Source organism: Epargyreus clarus, unplaced genomic scaffold (genome assembly GCF_041222505.1).
Source record: "Epargyreus clarus isolate Ecla_fem2 unplaced genomic scaffold, WU_Ecla_fem_2.2 ptg000016l, whole genome shotgun sequence".
NCBI classification, from domain to species: domain Eukaryota; kingdom Metazoa; phylum Arthropoda; class Insecta; order Lepidoptera; family Hesperiidae; genus Epargyreus; species Epargyreus clarus.
In genome coordinates, this window is record NW_027332224.1 from 4,027,169 (window position 1) to 4,048,897 (window position 21,729).

Below are 21,729 nucleotides of genomic sequence, written 5' to 3' on the forward strand. Positions count from 1 at the left end.
GAATAGCTAAATATCATTCAGGAAGTTACTTAACGACACCGTTCAGTAAAGTGGCTAGGCTATCAATTGAACGACGTTTAGCTACTTAGCTTCGATATATTTACGACAATTCATTTAAATTGTCGTAAATATATTTTTTTTATTTAAAAATACAAGTTTAACAAAAGCGTTTGAAAACTCTTAGCGTACATTAGTTGACTTTATGCGGTCAGTATTAGACCACAAATCGAATAAAATAAACGTCCTTATGCCTTTGGGAAAAGGGACTTTTAACTATGACCCTTCCATATAACTTTTATATTTGTTTTATGTGTGAACAAATCATAACTCCTATTTTATCGTTTTTTTTTAATATTTCTATGACCGTTCTATACATTTAATAATTAATATTTGAACCCAATTAAATCGTTTTTGGAAATATCGTTATGAATTTTTCGAAAATTTTCAATCGACATCAAATAAATCAGTTATCTAAGATAGGTAACGTCGGAGTTTGTATATCTCAAATACATATCTTGATTCAATAAAGATTGTAATGAAAAATGGCGCTTTTTATATTTTTTTGTTTTCTATTGTAGTATCAAATGAACATGCAGGTGTGATGGTATACTCCGCGTAAAACTGCTAGTCCGCTCTGAATATAGAAATGAATCGCGTCGCCATAGCAAATTGTTTGACTACACCTGCTCACAACTTCAGAGCGGACTAGCAGTTTGGCGCGGACTATAAGTGGTCACTGGAGTCATCAGTAATCAACTCCCTATAGAACAGGTTCTACCTGAAGCCGATCACAGATTCGTTGCCACGCCTGAGGACTAAGATCGCCTCATATTTAACATCTGTTATTAATATTCAATCTATCCAATTTTTACCTACAAGAGATTGAAATTCAATAATGTCTACTATCCTCTGTTCTTATTAATTAAACTTTATAATTTTTATGTATCAAATATTGAAATTTGACAATGTTATGAAGTTATGAAAAAATTATCAAATCAAGTTATGAAGAAATTATCAAATCGATCTTTGCTAACAAAAACATTCGATAGATTGATTATTAACAACCGTCGTAAATCGACACAGCAGTGCAGCGCCATCTATAAACACAATTTACTTAAAAAAAAGTTCTTCAATACCGTAACAAGACTTACAACGCCATCTAGTAACGTACAGCGTAAACTCCAGCGCCATCTAGTGTCGTAGTGGGTAAGGCTAAGGACGGCTATCAGTGGTTTCAGTCTTCTTTCTTATCTGTGGCGGACTTCGGGGATCCCTCTGCGGGAGAGGGGGGCCGATCGGGCTCTCCGTCGGAACCTGTGACGTCATGATTGAATGAATGGGTGATTGAATGAATACATAGGTTACATTGATAGGACAACACCTTTGTTTTCATTTTGGACACCTAATTATGAATCGGACTATAGATAGATATTTATTTTTATCTTTGAGATTTCGATATATCCGTTCGTTAGATAGTTACTACAGATGCAGTCTATCTGATGGTAAGTAGCTATCGCCACCCTTGGTAATCTGTAATTAACCCCAGATGAGATTAGATTCCTACCTAAGGTTGGCCACATATGCAAATAATATGTCTCCCTTACCACACCTTCAATGCAGCGCTTATCACTGCTGTTATGAGCCAGAAATAGGTGTGACGGTGGTGCCGCCGGAGTCGAAAGTCGAAACACAAAGGGTCCTACCACCTTCTATTATATAGATGACTGCTAGTGGCTAAATTTCATGCGTGCTTCTGAGCTTTGTAGCACACGTTAATTGGACGATCTCAGCCAACCATTTTTATTTTTTTCCCAAATGATCCAAATAAGTATAATATACATTTTTAATTTACTTTATTATTTTCAGTTTTTTTTTCATATTTTGTATAATTTTATTTCCTAAGAAAATTTAGTCAATAAGTTCATAATTAAGTTTGTGTTTCCATATGTGTATTTTTGGATTTCACTGTTTATTATGTGTTATAATTTGTTGTTGTTGCTTAAGTTCCTGAAATAAATAATCTATCTATGTATCTAAATAAGTTACACTTACCGCCTGATTTGGATGCGTGTCGATCACTTTTCTTCTCATCTTCGCTATCGCTAGCCGAACTAGCAATGGATGAGTCGTCTCCGCTGCCTGAAAACAATATAATATGTATAAATAAAAAAATCTGATTAGTTTGAAATTGCAATTGATTGCGGGTAAATGCCGTCATCCATCTTACTCCTTTCTAGGAGGTATACGTGTGTAATGAGAAAAAGGGCTCAGTAAGGGTTTTTTTTTTTATAATATAGGAGTAGCAGACGAGCATGCAGTTCACCTGATGGTAAGTGGCTCCTGCCGCCCATGGACATCTGTAATCAACCTCAGATAGGATAGATATTCCTACCTGAGGTCGGCCACAGATGCGCTGCTACCCCTGAGGACTAAGCTGGAACGCCTCGGAAAAGTCTGTCTCCCTTACCACACCATACAAACCGAAACACAGCAGCGCCCAACACTGCTGTTATCAGGCAGAAATAGGTGCGGCGGTGGTGCCACCGGAGTCGAACCACAAACGGTTCTACCACCTTCAAAGATGTTGTTAAAAGTTCTTCAAAGGTGTTAAAGATTGGATAAAAGTTCCAAATGCAAGGATAAAAGTTTTAACGATATCTGAGGATTCGATAACGATCTTAGAAATTCTTCAAGGGCTTATAAGGATCTTGAAGACTCGTAAGATTTAGGTAAGCATCTCAGAGCTCGTAGACCTCGATAAGGTTCTAAATGACCTACATAAACTTCGTACTAATGACCTCGGCAAATACTTGAAAGACCTTTAAGGGCTCGATAAGCAACTAAAAGACTTTTAAGGGTTCGATAAGCGACTCAAAGACTCCTAAATGTTTGATAAGCTTTCAATGACCTCCTTGGACTCGATAAGGGTTTCGAATACCTGTAAGGGCTCAATAAGACAACTTTTCAAAGAAAGAAAATAATTCAAAAATTACACAAAAAGAAGAACATAAGAAAAAATTCAAAGACCTTTATGACCCCTAAAGAGGCTAAGGGCCTCACCTGTGGCGGCCGGCATAAGGGCTCTCGGTTGCAGCGGCGGTGCAGCGGGCTTCTGTTTCTTAGCGTGGTTCATACGGCCGCAGTACGCACAAACGTATGACACGTACTCGTACTCCTCCGCTATCGCCATACCTGGGGACATATGGATAAGTATAGGATGGATAAAATTTTAAAAATAAACTAATGTACAATCGGCGGCCTTATCACTAAAATAGCGATCTCTTCCAGGCAACAATTTACTTGTTGCACAAGAAATATAAAATAAGAGATTCAGGGTAGGGGTGTACAAAGGTATACCTATAATGAAGCAATAGTCATACTTTAAGTAAGATAGTAAGGAAATATGGTAGAAATATGTACAATATAAACAGTACTCAAAGCTGAGCAAAGTTAACCATGGGCATTTAGAAAGATAAGGGTCCCGAGTATCGTAACTATTAAAAAAATAAAATAAAATAGATAAATAAATAAATAAATTATAAATAAATAAATTAAAATAAACTATAATTAAATTATTATAGTGTAAATATATCATTTCGATTAAAAACCGCGTAAGTTAATGTTAATAAGTAAAAGCAGAGGCGCATAAAAATCACTAAATTTTACAAGAAGACATATTATTTGACTTATAAAATAAATATAGTTCAAAAAACTAACAAACACGCTTTTATGATAAAATCAACTAAAATGTAGAAAATAATTTTCAATCTAGGAATCAGTTTTCGAAAAGCACCCCACACTTTTTCCACAATTATACTATTTACTGTTCCTCAATTGATTCCTAGATTGAAAATTATATTCTACCATTCTAATTTTGTACCATTGTACTTATGGACAATGGTACAAAATTATTAAAATCGTGTATTATCATCGGTTTTTGATATTTTTTCAAAATTTTGAATTAAACTGAACGTTCAAAGTGGATAGAAATCGGGTTCAAAGATTCCGTTACTCTGTTACGTACATACATACATATATACATACAACCAAAGCTAATAAAAGCGTGTTAATAATGTAAATCAAAATTAACCTTTTGTAACTACATCTATAAGGATTAAATCTAACTCTAAATTTTAAAGAAATGTTAGAAAAAACCATTTAATAATATCGCAAAAGCAAAATCAGATTGCTTATCAACGCAACACTTGCTAGGCTTATTCATAAAAAATACATCAAGTGCAAAACAAATAAAACAAGCATTTATGTACTTAAGAACGCAATAAGAAGTTATTCTTTGACGTATTTAATAAAAAAAGAGAGCGTGTATCAATGTGTACACGTGCAAGAGGGCACGGAACCCTAAATATGATAAAAATTCTTACCATTATGCGAGAAGCACTCCGAGCATATCAGCGCCATACGAAAGCTGGGTCCATCTCTCAGTAGGTAGTCCACAACCTTGTCAAGCGCTGAACGGTTCCTCTCAGGCAGTGGCCGGGGCAGTTGGTCTGACTAGAACAAGAGATGATTTTCTTTTATAATATACGAGTAGCAGACGATGCAGTCCACCTGATGGTAAGTGGCTACTACCGCCCATGGACATCTGTAATCAACCCCAGATGGGATTAAATAGTCCTACCTAAGTTCGGCCACAGATGCGCCGCTACCCCTGAGGACTAAGCTGAAATGCCTCGGAAAAGTATGATAACTACACCCTTGAAACAAGAGCACAGCAGCGCTCAACACTTCTGTCATGAGGCAGAAATAGGTGTGGCAGTGGTGACGCCGGAGTCGAACCACAAACGGTTCTTTCCACCTTCAAACTGATGGTAAATGAACGAGCATGGTAGTAAGTGGTCACTGTCATACATGGACATTTGTAATCAACTCCGGCGGCACCACCGTCACACTTATTTCTGCCTCATAACAGCAGTGTTAAACGATGCTGTGTCCTGGTTTAAAGGGAGTGCCACTGATACATACTTATCCAAGGCATTTCAACTTAGTCAGGGATGGCGGCGCATCTTTTGGCCGATCCCAGGAATCTAATCGTATCTGGGGTTGATTACAAATGTCCATAACAGCAGTAGCCACCATCAGGTGGACAGCTTGCTAGTTTGCAACTCCTATGTCTCCCTTACCACACCCTTCAAACCAGAACACAGCAGCGCTTAACACAGCTGTTATTAGGCAGACATAAATCTAGTCTACTTACTCTAAGCCTAGGTCCAATGTAGACCGCACTCGGTGGGTTGACTGGTACCATCATGTTGTTGGCAATCGGTGTTGAGGTCTGGAACGCTAGCTGTCTCTGACGGAGTTGTCCTGGAGTAGCTGGAAAAAGAAACAGTTAATATAAGAAGATAGGGTAGTTTTATGGTAGACATGAGTCGTTTGAAGGAAGTATAGCTAGCACTGCTGTAATTAAATGAAATAAAATTGAAATGAGATTGAAATTTAATTTAATTTAATTTTAAATTGCAATGGAATTGAAGTGAAATTGAAACGAAATGAATATAGCGACACCCCGACGTGATCAACACTTTGGCAAAGCGAGATCTACCGTCTGGCTAGGTGATCATGCCCGGGGAGCGGCCGTACTCCGACAGTCTCAGTTCGGAGCTTGTATATTTGCAAGATGTTTAGAAAACTTCGATAGCGTGATTCAGCAGTGCAATCTCTTGACGAGTAGCGGGAAGTCGCTACACGAAATTGAAATTGAAATAAATGAAATTAAAATGAAATTTATTCCAAAAATGTCATACACGAAGATGGTTACAGCAAGGGACGTTCATATAATCTACCATTGTAATGATGTGCAATTCTGATTTGGGTGTGTTAGCTACAGCTTTATTAAGGAATGTTTAAAAATGGAGGCCTCTTTTTTCATACGTGCGGCGTAATCAGAATCGACGAAAAAAAGGTTTGGTGAACTAAATTTAAGTCCTTTTAGAAAAAATATTTTTTCCAGAATTCCAGAAGACTAAATAGAATATTTTCTGAAATGTGATATAACATTTTATATTATTATGGGGTAAAATAAGATTGAGAATTTCACTTTAGCAGAAAAGAGGTAAACGCAATAAGCAATACAGGGGAAGAGACCTGGTAAATAAAATTCATCAGTGATAAGTAAATCAGAATTAAATAGGGGAACAAGGAAGCACTGCCAAAAATAAGTGGTAAACTTTTAGGGTAAAATATGTAACGGGGAAACAAAACATTTTAATGGGGGATAAAATTACAAACCGGGTTGGGGGCTTAAATATGTGGAAAGAGTGATCAAAAACACACTATCAAAATATTAAAAGGGTAAAAAAGACACTCCCCAATAAAGTAGCGGTAAACGGAGGAAACACACACCGGAGGACATAACTAAAGAGTAGACCTGCGTTACCTAGTAGCCCGGCAGTGGGGTAATGTTAGACACGGGGAACTATCTACCTGGGGCGGGCGTGCTAGGCGCATTACCGGGCACGTTCCGCGTCGGTACGAACGGCTTGAGGGCCTTCGATTGTTCTTCTGGGCTGCCGTACTTGTCCAAGATTTCCTTAGCGACCTGAAATTGATATTAAACTTATTATGAAGATAATAGGAACACTTGTAGTTCGACGCCTGAGGTACCGCCACCACATCAATTTCTGCCTAATAAAAGCAGTGTGAAATGCTGCTGTGTTCTGATTTGAAGGGTACGGTAAGGAGGGGCCTTCAAGCTTTTATCTCAGTAGCAACACATGGGTGACGGACCTCAAGTAGGATTCTAATCTTATCTGGGATTGAAAGCCGAACACAGATGCGTTACCTCCCCTAAGGACTATGTATAAGTCAAGACTAAGATAGAATAAGACTCATACCTCTTTTCCGAGACAGACTTTTCCGTGGCGTTCCCGCTTAGTCCTCAGGGGTAGCGGCGCATCTGTGGCCGACCTCAGGTAGGAATATCTAATCCTACCTGAGGTCGGCCACAGATGCCCATGGGCGGCAGTAGCCACTTACCATCAGGTGGACTGCATGCTCGTCTGCTACTCCTATATTATAAAAAAAAACTCATACCTCTTAATCGAACTATACTAGTTCTACCACCCTTTAACTTCATTCTTACCTTATAAGTTTCCGTGTTCATAACTTCCTCTAGTATTTTCTTCTTCTCTTCTCTCATTTTACTCAATTTTAACCTGTTTTTGCTTAACCTCCAATTGTAATACCAGGTTATTAGTGACCGAAGGAATAATACTCTGGAAAAAGAGATATTTTTATATTAATATGCGAGTACGGACCGGTGAAGAGAACAGATGGAATATTTCCGAAATTATGTAATATATAATATTTACGAAGTTACACTTATTTTGGTTTATTTTATGAAAATGATGTCGCAACCCTGCAAGGGTTGCGACATCATTTTCGACATGCGACATCATTTTCGATTTGCGACATAAAGTTTTAATATTTTTATTGTATACACGGAAGAAGTATACCTTCTTTCGTGCGTACATACATGCTTTTTATGTTTGGATAATATACAAGCACCTCTAACGTTGCTGAGTGTCGCTTGTGTCGCCGCCTGTAAGAGCAGTAAGAGCTTACTGATAAAATTACTGTACATCACAGACAAGACATGATAAACCAAATGTAACTTACAGAATAGGCAGCACGAGCAGTGGAGTTGCATACAGCAGCGAGTGAAGCCAGTGCTGCCCCCTCGCAACGTACATGTAGTAGTAGAGAACCGCGAACAGCACGTACAATCCAACAGAGTACGCCATCACGTAGCCGAGGACGCGTTTGTGCGTTTGTTCTTTATATTGGTCATCTTGTTCGATCGCCTTTATCTTGCCTTCTAGGCCTTCGAGGATCTCCGATGTGGTTTTCTTGCGCTGTTTTGAAATATGATGTACATGTGTCGATTATATTAATGCCAAAATTTAGGTGATTTTTTTTTAATAAAATTTCCAGCAAGCCTAGCAAATTTTCGTTAGAAGTATATTGTCAAATGAGTACCTACTTTGATCCTTAGTCCTCAATTATAGAAAAAGGAAGTACTTGCAACGATTATCATTGATGTCACTATATAAAGCGCTTGTCACAGCAAATACTTATAGAGAAACGTGGTGACAGATCAACTACATTAAAATTACTACTATTTTGTGGTATATTAATTAATGCGCTTGTTGGAGCCAGTTATGGGCTTAATAAATATTATTTTCTTATCTAAGTAGAAAAATATTATTTTCAGAGTCTATCTGGTTACTACATCAACGATTGACGCATTGACGCGTATCTACATACAGGCTACATATAAAAACGAACCGCGAAATATGATAATGATTTTTAAAACAGCCGTCAAAATTCGAGCCGCGCCGTTATTTTTTATTAAATAAGAAAGTCCACATAGACTATTTAGAGCGTGACTCGTCCAGTACGCTTTTGTTGGATATAATCCATCCAAAATATAATCTGTTAGCACGTAATAAGGTACCGTTTAGATTGCAACGGGCGGCGTGCACTTTCAAAGACGTTTGAAAACCTCTTTCTACGAGTAACTATACTGCATTCTATATAAGCTGAGATATGTATGCGCTAACATAGGTCTTGCGTCTCGTCTGAAGATTTTTATGTTTGCTGAAACGACCTAATTTTTCAACGTTTTAAATTTTCATATCTTCCTATATTGATGTTACTTTCTGTGTGCGGCAGTACCTACAGACGGCTTACCTACTTATTAACCTTACAGAAATAAATATTCATTATTATTGAAGCGGTCAATGTTTTGTTGCGGTTTTAATTATGTAACTATTCGTTTTCTAATATACGATAAATGATTTGAGTAAGACTTCCATTTTATAAACGTTTTTATTAAATATAGTACGACATTAAGTTACAAAGAAATTTTCACGACAGACATTGACACACGGAAAAATACAGAAGAGCCATCAAGTGGCGGAAACATAAACCATACATTTCTTAATTTGAATACACCTTTTTAATTTACTATTTAATACTCCCACTTAAATTAAGAAGGTGTACTTAATACTCTATCTCTAATACATTTAAACTTGTTAACAGTTAAGGCCTTTGTAAGAAAATCTGCTAGTTGATGTGAACTTTCAACATAGTTTACATTAATTATCCTATTTTCAACCTTTTCTCTAATAAAATTGTATCTCACATCAATGTGCTTACTTCTCTTATGAAAAACTGGATTATGTATTAATTTAATTGCACTTTGATTATCTACATACAATGTTACAGGACATTCCAGTTCACCTATATCAATTAAAAATTGTTTTAGCCATAATATTTCTTTTGCAGCATCACTAGCAGCCATGTACTCAGATTCTGTCGTTGACAGTGCTACTGTATTTTGCTTTCGGCTATTCCAAGTGACAGGACCACCATTCATTAAAAATATGTATCCAGTAGTGGATCTTCTAGAGTCTAAATCACCTGCAAAGTCAGAATCTGAGTATCCAACTAACTCGGTATTGGTACCATATACAATAGACATATTTATTGTACCAATTAAATAACGTATAATACGTTTTACAGCATTTACATGTATAGCTCCTGGATTACTCACATATCTACTTACAAGATTTACTGCATAAGCTATATCTGGCCTAGACACTGAAGTCAAAAATAACAGTGCTCCCACTGCTTCCCTATATGGAAAATTAATAACAGCTTCATTATTATTTTTAGATAACTGTACATTCACATCTACTGGTGTAGTGCAACTTTTAGCTTCAGACATATTGAACCTATTTATTATACTTTCTATATAACATTTTTGATTTATTGTTATACAGTTTTGTGTTTTCTCTATTTCCATGCCAACAAAACTACTAAAGCTCAATACTTTTATTTCAAAATTCTTTCTTAAATCTTTTAATATTACAGATAGAATTTCTTTATTACTTGACAATAATAATCCATCATCAACAAATATAATCAACAGAACTTTAATGTTATTAAAATATCCTACAAAAACACAATTATCGGAATAGCATGATTTGAAACCGTAAGTTGTTAAAAAGTGAGTAAATTTTTTGTTCCAACATCGAGAAGACTGTTTAAGACCGTATAAAGATTTGTTCAACTTACATACTTTCGATGACTCAACCTTAATGCCTTGTGGAATCTCCATATAAATTTCTTCCATCAGGTCCCCATACAGAAAAGCAGTTTTAACGTCGAACTTTTCTATATTTAAATTGTCTCTTGCTGCTATACTCAATACCAATCTGATAGAGTCATACCTAGTAGTAGGCGAAAATGTTTCTTTATAATCTATGTCCTTCACTTGTGTAAAACCGCGGGCGCACAGACGAGCTTTGTACCTTTCTATTTCTCCTTTCTTATTTTTCTTAAGACAGAATACCCATTTGCTTGTTATTGGTTTCTTTTCTGTTCTGTCTGTTATTGTCCAAGTATTGTTTTCCTCGTGCGATCTTAACTCCTCTTCTATTGCTTTCCTCCAATTTTCTCTGTTATTTCCATTAACAGCCTCATCATAAGTATCTGGTATGTCTACTTCAGTGAGATTTACTTCCATATTTTTATTTCTACGAGGTCTTAGATTTATGTTACTAAATTCTTCTATAGTAATATCCCGAGGTGGATTATATGTAACATCATATTCATCATCAGCACTCTCCATATTTTCGTCTGATGAAATTTGATTTTTATCAGGTTCATCTGTTAAATTTTCTCGAGGAGACAACGGAACCTGTTTATCTATATCACATCCATTAACATGTATCTTAACATAATTTTTATTGGGTTCCTTTAGGGTACTGTGCTCATCAAACTTTACATCTCTTGATACAGCTATCTTTTTTGTACTCTCATCAAACATTCTGTAATTTTCTTCATCATATCCTACTAGTATCATTTTAGAACTTTTCTTATCTAATTTCTTTCTCTTTTCTTTAGGAACATGGACATATCCTATAGAACCAAATATTCTTACATGATTCAAACTTGGTTTTTCATTATACCACAGTTCATATGGCGATACATCAATTGTTTGACTAGATGAACTTCTGTTTAATAAGTAGACAGCACAATTGACAGCTTCAGCCCATAAATTCATAGGGACATCTTTTGCGTATAACATAGACCTTGCACTTTCCATTATTGTACGTAATTCTCTTTCAGCCCTACCATTTTGCTGTGGTGTATAAGGAGCAGTACATTCATGCTCTATCCCTTTTCTTTCTAAGAAATGCTTAAAATCATGGTTTACATACTCACGACCATTATCTGTATGTAGGATGCGCACATCGTGTTTAAATCTATTATTTACTATGGCATTGTATTTTATAAAACATTCTAGTACTTCAGTTTTGTGCTTCAGAAAATAAACTTGGCGATAACTCGTGGCTCCATCCTTAAATAAAACAAAATAGCGCATTCCTGATACTGACGCCTCCTCTATGGGACCACAGACATCACTGTATACTATATCACCTGCCTCGGCTTGGGCTCTTTTGGATTTCTGAAACGGCAACCTTGCTTGTTTACCATACTGACACGCTCCACAAATAAAGTTATTGTCTCCAGTCAATGGTATAGGAATTGCTCCAGACTTGCTCATTTTCTGAAGTTCATTAATGTTCAAATGCCCTAAACGCTCATGCCATATTTTGATATCTGACTGTACCGTATTACAACTTTCTTGAATAACTGTCTTCACTTGCAACTCATAAAGATTGTTTTGTTTCAGATAAGCACACATGACCACTACATTATCCTTCATTATTAGAGCATTGTTATTATTTTTCAATATTACATAACCTTTTCTGGTCGTTGCTCCTTCAGAGAATAAGTTTTTCCTTAACTCCGGCACATAAAGTACATTTTCTAATATACTTTCTTCCCATTGTCCTTTTACCTTTCTTTTAATTAAAATTGTTCCTTCACCACAAACTTTCATATTCTGTTTGTTTCCTAGCTTCACTATTTTATTTTTATCATGACTGAGATATTCATTTAATTCACAAAAGAATTCACGTCTATATGTCATATGCATTGATGCCCCGCTGTCTAATATCCATATGTCATTATCATTCACATATGAAACATTTTCCGCACTAAATGCTAACATATTATTTTGCTCTTGGTTCTTATGAACAGATTTCTTGGGTGCTCTGCAGTCTCTTGCAAAGTGTCCTCTTTTATTACAGTTGTAACACACAAATCTATGACTTTGTTTATTTGCATCATCTGGAGTGCTATATTTTGGCTTCGCATATTGTTTAACTTGCCTTGGATTTTTCTTAGTTGTCACTAAGGCTGTCTCATTGTTGGTATCAGTAACTAGACTCGCTTCTTCATCGATTAATCGCGATGTCAAATTTTGGATAGTTTGACAATCTGAATCGAGCGAGAGCCACGCTTGCCGCAATGAACGATATGTGGGCGGTAATGTGCTCAATATTTTAGTCATAACGGCCGTATCACTCAACTTCTCACCGCATTCTCTGAGATCTTTAGCTAAGCTTTCTACCTTTGAGACATGTTGTGCCATTGTATCACTTGAACAATAAGTATATTGGTAAAATTTTTCATGGACCATCATCTTGTTGAATTCAGATTTATGTTCATAAACAGCTTCCAATTTATTCATCACACTTTTAGCTGTCTCACAATTCTCAATCAAAGAAATCTGATTCAGATCCATTGACGATGTCAAAATGAACATAGCCATCCCGTCGTCTTTGTTCCATTGTACTAGTGCGGCAGCTTCTGATGGTTTTGGAGTATTTATATTCAAACCTTTTGCCCGCAAAGCACAATTAATCTGGAATTTCCATTGCTTAAAGTTTCTACCATCGAACTTTTCGATTTTCATGGAATTTGTGACCTCCATTTTGCAATTATGCTTACACCACTTTTTTACGTATTTTTCTTTATATATTGCTCTTTACTCAATATCGCACATCCAATCGTTATTCAAAGCGTCCTGGGTACATAACCTATTCGTTTTCTAATATACGATAAATGATTTGAGTAAGACTTCCATTTTATAAACGTTTTTATTAAATATAGTACGACATTAAGTTACAAAGAAATTTTCACGACAGACATTGACACACGGAAAAATACAGAAGAGCCATCAAGTGGCGGAAACATAAACCATACATTTCTTAATTTGAATACACCTTTTTAATTTACTATTTAATAGTAACCTTTACATAATACAAGTAATTTTAAGTTAGTTTTCATAGTTTTTTTGTAAAATCTTATTTTGTGCAGATTCTAAACTTTAAATACATATTTAAATTAAAAGTCAAATGGTAGTAACATCAATGTGGTCGAACCCTCTGGAGTTAGTCTCCGGAAGCACCACCGCCATACCTATTTCTGCCTAATAACATTGTTTAACGGTGCTGTCTCAGTATGAACGGATGTGGTAAGGGAGGTTTCCGAGGTGTGACAGCTTAGTCCTCAAGAACAACGCATCTACCGCCGACCTCTGGTAGGACTAATCCTATCTGGGGTTGAAAGATAGGAGGATTTGAACCAGATAAGTGGAGCTGTCGAGATCTAATTTTCTGTGGCAAGAACGTCTGTTTGGGCCCACTAGTATTAATATAACAATACGGTATATACAATAGTTCACGAACAACAATTCCTATTGAATGCCCACACAATAGAAACAATGCACTAATCCGATCTATATACCACAAGTAAATGCGTACAATAAACGATATATGGCTAGGTATGTTGATTCCAATGAAAATAATCAAGTTTATTTACAATTTATCTGCAGCGTCTCTGAACTATGAATAGTAAATTATAGTAATATTGGAATGAAAAGGGGGTCTCCCTTTTCATTCCTTAGGGAAAAGTAGTAATATTTGTCTCGACCCTCTGTCCCCCTAATCTTGCGTAAGTTTATTAAAAAAAACCTATTTCTAATAACCCGCGTGGCGGAGCGGTCACCATGCCGTTCTGACGCGCTGATGGTCCCGGGTTCGATCCCGGAGAGATTTTTAAATGATGAATTTAGATTTCTGTTTCTGGGTCTGGGTGTTTGTGTATTTGTCTTTGTGTGTGTCCATGGCACCCACGATACAGGGAATCCTATTGTGGGGCTGTGAGTGTAGAAAACGTTTAAGCGTAAAGCATTTAAGTGTCGTGTAGGTTAAAGAAAAATTAATAGACCCTTGTGATATTTCATGTTTTTTCCCGGATATATATTATATGGATGATTTCATGGATAATTCTTAGCACTACCTGGTATACGCTAGGTTTTGGTATATTGTTACTACAATAATTTATATCACTTACACACGTGATTATATTTTCCTTGTCAACTGTCAGTTTTAAGTTTCAGTCTATGTAACACAGACAGGCAAACGACATTTAAACCTACTAATATTTTAAAGAAATGTTTTTGCTAGAACATAATCTCTAATATTATAATCTTTGGAATATTCACTGAAAATCGAAAAGTTCAGTTTGTATTTGGTAGATTATTGAGGAAAGTTTTAAGACACAGTTTATAGAAATCGGTAATCCGGATTCCAACTAAACTTAACCTGTACATAGTTGTAGGCTGTTTTACACGTGGGGATCAATGAAAATGGTTTTGTACTTGACAATAATGCAGAGGGGAGCGGAAGTATGTATACTGGACAGTGAGAAAAAGTTTTCAACTCATGACATAGCCAGTTAATTCTAAAGAAACAGTCCATTAAAATACAGGAATATTCATAATTCCCGAACGGAACCACGGGTTTAACGTACATGTATTACATAATACATACATTAACAATACGGTGACCAGTGGAGCGTTCCAGAATTATGACGCAAGGTGCTTATAGATGTATCGACATTGTTTCATGCAGGTGTGGTGACGCATCAGTTAACACATGATTGAACCATATAGGATAGACAGATAAGCATAAGATTGTGATTGAACCATGTTTGATTACCAATTTGTAAGCAAGAATATATTGTGCAAAAATATATACATACATTTAACAATCTATTTAGCAGTTACGAATACGTAAAGACAACGTTTAGTCTGCGCCAAACTGCTAGTCCGCTCTGAAGTTGTTGCGTTGTAGTCATACAATTTGCTATGGCGTTGCGATTTATTTCTATATTCAGGACGGACTAGCAGTTTTACGCGGACTATACCCATTTATTGCCATGTTATTTTTTATCGGTAACTATTGATGAACTTTAGTGTTAATCAATAAAAAAATTAAAATGCATGACTTTGGGCAACAGTCGCTATAATAAAACCGCTATGAAATTCAATTATTTTTCGAGTTGTAAGCACGTCGAAATTAATTCAGCCGTGCAATATTAAACACACAAAATCAAAAGTAATTAGTTAATTAGTATTCGATTTTTCGAACTATTTACAGTTTTTAAAACCCATTAAAATATGAACAAAATTGATATTATAATAAACCCAATAAAAATGGTACAAAATAATATGCGTACATATTCAACAACCCTAGTATAAACCGACTAGATTGACTGAACAGACCGTAATCAGATATTTTAATAATATGACTATTAATGTCAATCTAATTAGACATTCACACTTACTGAAAAAAAGCCAATTAAACGTCGCAATAACATTTAATAATACCTAGAATATGGAAATACTTTATGAATACTGATTTACATATTACTGTAGCCAAGGTTAAATTAACGAAACCCAATAAAATAAAAAAGTACCTTTCAACAACAACTGCATTGAATTAATCTGTTTTTATAGGCGATCCGATTTGCATAATGCAGTAGCAACCCTATATGATTAAAAAAAAATAGTTTTCAAACCCCTTCCGCGTTCAAATTAACTTTAAAAATTGTAGATTATAATTTTTTAATTTTCAGCATCGTCGACGAAGTGTTCTAAGCTATATGCATGATTTAACAACTTAGCACATTATGCCGTTATGGGTGTATTAAAATAAATTATGTTTTAATTTATGTATTGAAGATAGTTATGACTACCGACACATTGTTATGACTACCGACATACTCCCGTTGTCATTAAATATTTGAGGTAGGTAAAATACAGATCTTTTCCCTGTAGTTCCGGGACTACAATAGGGCTACGGTATCCCCTGCCTGTCGTAAAAGGCGACTAAAAGGGGGCTTCCGGGATTGCGGGCGGCAAGAGTGGGAGCTCAAACCGTCCAACAAGCAACCCCGGGAAGGACGGCGGTGTGTGTAGCCGCATGCCGTCGTAAACACCAGGTGTGCGGGAGGAGCGTAAATTGCTCCCCCAAGGGCAGAGCCCAATAGGGGCATCGCGCTCGGAGGACTCCGGTTGTGTTCCATCGGAGATCCCGGAGTTCTCCGCTAAGCGCTGAGGACGGCTACCGGGGGGGTTTTAGTGCGGTAAAAGTCCGCGTCGGCGTCGGAGTCGGCATCGGCGTCGCTCCCACGTCGTCGGGTACCATTTGAAGGTTTCCCCCTCGTTAACAAAAAAAAAAAGTTAAAATACAAATCTAATCATGGATTTCCTTTTAAATATGCTTACAATTACAATACATTATATTTTTTATAAACGGTGCCAACGATATATTTCTCGCCGTACAAATTTACACATAATTAGAAAGTCACATTCAATAGAAATTAATTTATTTTGCACAGACAATGACGTCTGTAATATGTAAATATCCAGTAACTTGCTCAAGTTAGAATACGTGAATTAAAATGTATTTTCATGACGTTAGATAGTTTTTTTTTTTAGTGTTTGGAGCTACAAACTGCATGCAAGGACTGCGCTAGTGAGACCTCTGAGCGTTGCCTTGAAGACCGTAAAAGCCAGGTCACCCACAGCCAAATTGACTGGTCACCTTAAAACAACAGAAAACCCTTTGATTTTGAAGGCGCAATATCGGTAATGCAACGCCAGTTGAGAAGAGCATATGGCCAGCAATGCAACTCTAAAAGTTAAAGCCGGGTATCCACTACGTCCGCGAACCTCTACGCTAGACGCTCCTGCAATTGCTCCACATAGTATCCAATGTTCGCTCTCCTGGAGCGTGCAACAGTGCGAGCTCCACTAGGGGGTTTTTCGGCAAACACGAAGGGGAGCTCCCTTACCATCTCCATTATAACAGTTGCAGATGCGCGGAGCTCAGTTATTTCGTGAATATAGTAGATGGCTTAATGTTCATTTTGAACATAGAAGTATTACTTTTGTACTAAACTTGATACTTGACACTGAACTTACTAAACTGGCGTGAAGCACCGCGTTATCAAGTACGTGTACACACAGTAACTTGCACAAGCACTACCCTGCGCTTACGCAAGTTACTGTACGTTAGCTAAATGCAGCATGATAGCAATTAACATTTTGTAAGTATTTATTATATTAGCTGTATTTTAGAAATTCTTGAATGTGTAAACTTTACCACGATTTTACGATTTCAACATGGTCTGTCTTTGGTTACTTGAATGCATATAGTTTTTACCGTTTAACAGTGCTTCCATAAATTTATTTGCTGGCAATGGATAAACAAATTTATCTCTATATTTCTTTCTGTCTTGTGTACTATAACAGCTATAGTTAACGTATTAGGAGATTGAATATCTAGCACCTAAAATCTACTAGTATATATGTAATTATTTTATAAACAAAAAGATTTAATGTAAAGTGATAACTCAAAAACTACTCATTAGATCTCGCTCAAATTGAAATGAGACTAAAAGATCAGCACCAGCTTTTGAATAAAAAATAAATCATCATAATCAAATATAAATTACTCAATTATGAAGAACCGATGACAATACACGATTTTAATAATTTTATCCCATTCTCCTCATCAGGAATCAGGATTAACGATTTTTATTGTGCAATTCTAGTGTGGTTTTTAATTTTTAAACTATAGTTATTTGAAGTCAGTTAAAAACATAAATGACTATATGAATGTTCTCGAAGACGATTGAAGTGTTGTGTTATCTTTCTATTTGACACGTCATATCATAGATAAACAAATCTTTAGGAAAAAATCTACTATTACACAATAAAAATAAGTCTTTCACTCAAACTTTAAATCAAAAGTTGAAAATATAAATGCTGTAGTATTGTTATTGGACGAAGTTATTTGAGACTGTACAGTATTGTGTTTCACCCAATTCTTTCTTATTAGGTTTTCATTGCAATCAACCTTAAAACTATGCTGTAAAAGGCTGCTACCAAAGGCTAAAAGCGACAACATGTAGTTTTTTATATAACGAGAGAAGTAAACATGCATGAAGCCCACTTATTTTGAAAGTCACTACTGCCCACAGACAGTTACCAAATAAGATTGATCACAGAACTGCTTTATATTAGTATCAATATAGTTAGTTTTGAGTTGAATATATTCAGTGCGGTACCAGATATATTTACGTACATAATTATCACTTGTTTGAAATATAAACACATTTTAAAAAAGGATTACTAATTATATGATAAGCTTGTGCTACATATAATTTAGGTCCGCTGAGCATTTTATTTAAAATATATAATAATTGACCATAAAATTTGTAATAAAATTAAATCAAGGTAACTGAAAGGACATACTGTAACAGTTGAAATTTGAATGTCTTGAGTATTAATTTGTGGGAAAAGTAAAGTGAATTATACATGATATGTAAGTAACAGTTGAAGGCATTATTTCATATTTATAATTTTTCTGTGCAAAGCTAAAATGCAAAAAAAGGAAAAATATAATTTTGTTCAAAAATAGGTGTGTATCAATATTAAAATAGTGTTGGCACTTAAAATAGTGGCATTAAAATAGTGTTCCACACATATAATTGAAGAATGAAGGAAAACTTAAACATGCACAAAAGCATGTGCATTATCTTTTAAGAAAGTTTCGTAACATAAGGTTAGAAAATGAGTTCTTTATTTTTTAATGTGCAACAGACTATTTCTAGGAAGTAGAAAACATTGGTGCTGCCATAAAATAAATGTTAACCCAGACAATATAATCCTTCACTACCTTTTATACTCCAATAAATCTACATTTTGTTAAATAGATATTAACAAACCGACATACAAGTCACCAATAAACAAATAATTTGTTGCCACCTATGATGAAGTTGGAAGCTACATGTCACTGTTAGTACATCCAAATTTACAACACTATTTTAACCAAGAAACAGCTGTGGTTCACTGATACTATATTTTTTTTTTATGTATTAATGATTATTCTCATATTACCAATGTTACTTAGGTAGACACAATAATGTCTTATTAAATCAAATTCACTCATAACTACTTTATATCCTATGTATAGTCAGGATTTTTATTTTATTGAGGTTTAGTTTATTGTTATGTGAATACATAGATTAGTAAAGATACTTCGCCGGCTTGAAATTGAATGAAGCCACAAATGGCTTATTAGTAAGTTCTTTTTTGAATTCTTGAGTAATAAAAACATTTTTAGAGAAAATTTACGAATAAATGGCTAAAACTGCATAATTTACATAATAAATAAATAATTATTTCAAATATTTTAGGGACATTTGAGCATGGAGACGTGGCAAAACTTATTTTCGCAACTATTTCAATTCTCAAAACTGGGTACATTTTCTTGTTAGGAGTAAGTAATCTTTACTAATCTATGTGTGAATAGTTAAAATGTTAAAAGCATGTGAAGTTCACACTCAAATATTTTATTATATTACACAACAGTCTTTAAAGTGATTTTAATAATAAATTAATTTCTATTATTTTTTTATAAAAACAATAGCCTGATAGACAATAAACATTTCAGGTGTAGAGTTAATGATATTAGACATGCATAATATGAAAAAATAACTGAAAAGTCATACCATCGTGACCTATATTACTGACAAAACTGACTGTGATAGGTAATAAATTATGAACAAGTGTTACATTAGATATCATAGGTCAAGAGACTGCATTTGAATTGGCGCCAAAAATATATTTCACTGACGAATTTCGAAATAGTTTTGGCTGTGTTACAAAACATATGTCTCAGTACTTCAATACTACTTGAAACCGATTCACATTGTTAAATTTGTGTGGTGTATTAAAAATTATGTCAGAACTTTGGAATTATAGTAAATATGGAATAATTAGACCGGCGTGAAAATTATGTGAAATAATTGCAAGTACCCACTTCTACGCAATTTCAGCGCCATTATTTTTAATACGATGCGAAGATATACAGATAATAAATTGAATTTGCCGCGATTTTTTTCAGACAATAAACACAGCATTATTTTTTTTAATGAATTGAGGACTAAGGTTCACTTATGTGTACTACCTAAATTTGTTCTATACTTACGCGAAATCTTGACACGATCAAGCCCATGTTTCCGTTGGTTAGTCGGTTACACAGTTAATTAATAATCCCAAATTAATTATAAACTTGTAACAGTTATCGCGCCCGGTGTTCCGATTTTAAAATCCAAAAATAACTTTCGCATTACAAGCCGCCAATGCAAATTGATGACGAATCGGCATATAACCTGTTGTCTTTATGGAAGCACTTAACGTGGTATTATTTTTACGAAATAGTCAACACTTAAGCACAGTAAATCACATATTCTCAGGTATATTCATAACGTATAGTATCTCATATAAAATATCGATATAAAAATCCGAAACAAATAAGACGCGACTGAACTTGACAATCCATCCGTTTGTTCAGCTTTAGTTAGTCCGACAGATGTCAAATTCGGTCGGTGTTGCCAGCCCTTCCGAACATATTTTTTTTTTAAAAAGATTAAAGTACATCTTAAAAAAAATATATTTTTATTAAAAGTTTATTATATTTAGACGCCAAAAAAATTAAACAATATCAAAAAATGTCTATCAATGTGTGCATGAAACTATTTGTCCAAGAAAAAAATAAAAGGCCATCCTATTTAAAATTTTGTCCTAAGCGGGAGTTTCAACACTGCTCATGTATATGATTAATGAAAAACTAACTAATTTTTGTATGTCAAATAGAGGACGAAACCGGGAATTATAAATTAGGAAAACAGGAATAGCATAGAAAAAACACCAAATCTACTGTTAAAACAGTATGTCCCCGTCTATGGAGCGATGGAGGCACAGAACACCTTGGTTTGAGGGGATTGGGGTTTATCTTTTTGTATCTAAATTTTCAGTAAAATGCGTTTTACAACAGACAGACAGAGAAACTGATGTCTGAGGACTATGGAATTATTATCGCTTTTTTTATTATTTAGTGTTAAGGCTCTTATATACGCTTATACGCTATGTCGAATCCTTAATTTGCAAATCAGCCGACTCCACTTTTTGTCAAAATGTTTTTTTTATTTATTTATATTTCGTTCAACGCCATTTACTATTAAAATAAATAAAAAAAATATTTTGACAAAAAGTGGAGTTGACTGATTTGCGAATTAAGGTATCGATATACGCTTCCTGAAACTTTAGTCACTATATTTTTGTAATATTAAAGTAATTAAAATACGCTTAAATTTTGGTATAAAATGCTTCTTAGCATCTTCTCAGCTGCTTGTAAATATGTACAAACAAATTAATAAAAGAAATATTACTGTGCGTTTATGATATATAATATTATTTAATCTGTTAGGTATATCTTATGAATTGATACCTACCTAATAATTATTACCTAAATAATTTAATAATCAATTGCCATCCTATACCTTTAATTTTCTCTTAGTTTTAATTTAAAATAAAACATAACGCTATTTTGTAATTCAAAGATATTTAATAATACATAATGCTTAATAAAT

The 21,729-nt window shown here is 34.9% G+C and overlaps 1 protein-coding gene across 1 annotated transcript; it reads right to left on the reverse strand.

Annotated features, from left to right (window-relative positions):
- Positions 1–1,050: 1,050 nt before the first annotated feature.
- Positions 1,051–20,652, reverse strand: Lnpk (zinc-ribbon metal-binding protein lunapark). Its single transcript, XM_073081457.1, has 9 exons — positions 20,286–20,652; positions 7,639–7,874; positions 7,103–7,235; positions 6,445–6,559; positions 5,216–5,334; positions 4,383–4,512; positions 3,061–3,192; positions 2,053–2,139; positions 1,051–1,314 (listed from the first exon to the last, which is right to left on the reverse strand). The coding sequence occupies exons 1-9, from the start codon at positions 20,310–20,312 to the stop codon at positions 1,235–1,237; spliced, it is 1,059 nt and encodes a 352-aa protein (XP_072937558.1). The 5' UTR covers positions 20,313–20,652; the 3' UTR covers positions 1,051–1,234.
- Between the last annotated feature and the right edge of the window lie 1,077 nt (positions 20,653–21,729).

Excerpts from the sequence above, each read along its gene's own strand:
- Lnpk (XM_073081457.1), bottom strand. The coding sequence starts at position 20,312 with ATGGGCTTGATCGTGTCAAGATTTCGC. Across the intron at positions 4,513-5,215 it reads ACATTGGACCTAGGCTTAGA|TCAGACCAACTGCCCCGGCC; the intron begins GTAAGTAGACTA and ends CTCTTGTTCTAG. Across the intron at positions 1,315-2,052 it reads ACACGCATCCAAATCAGGCG|GTTCCGACGGAGAGCCCGAT; the intron begins GTAAGTGTAACT and ends ATGACGTCACAG.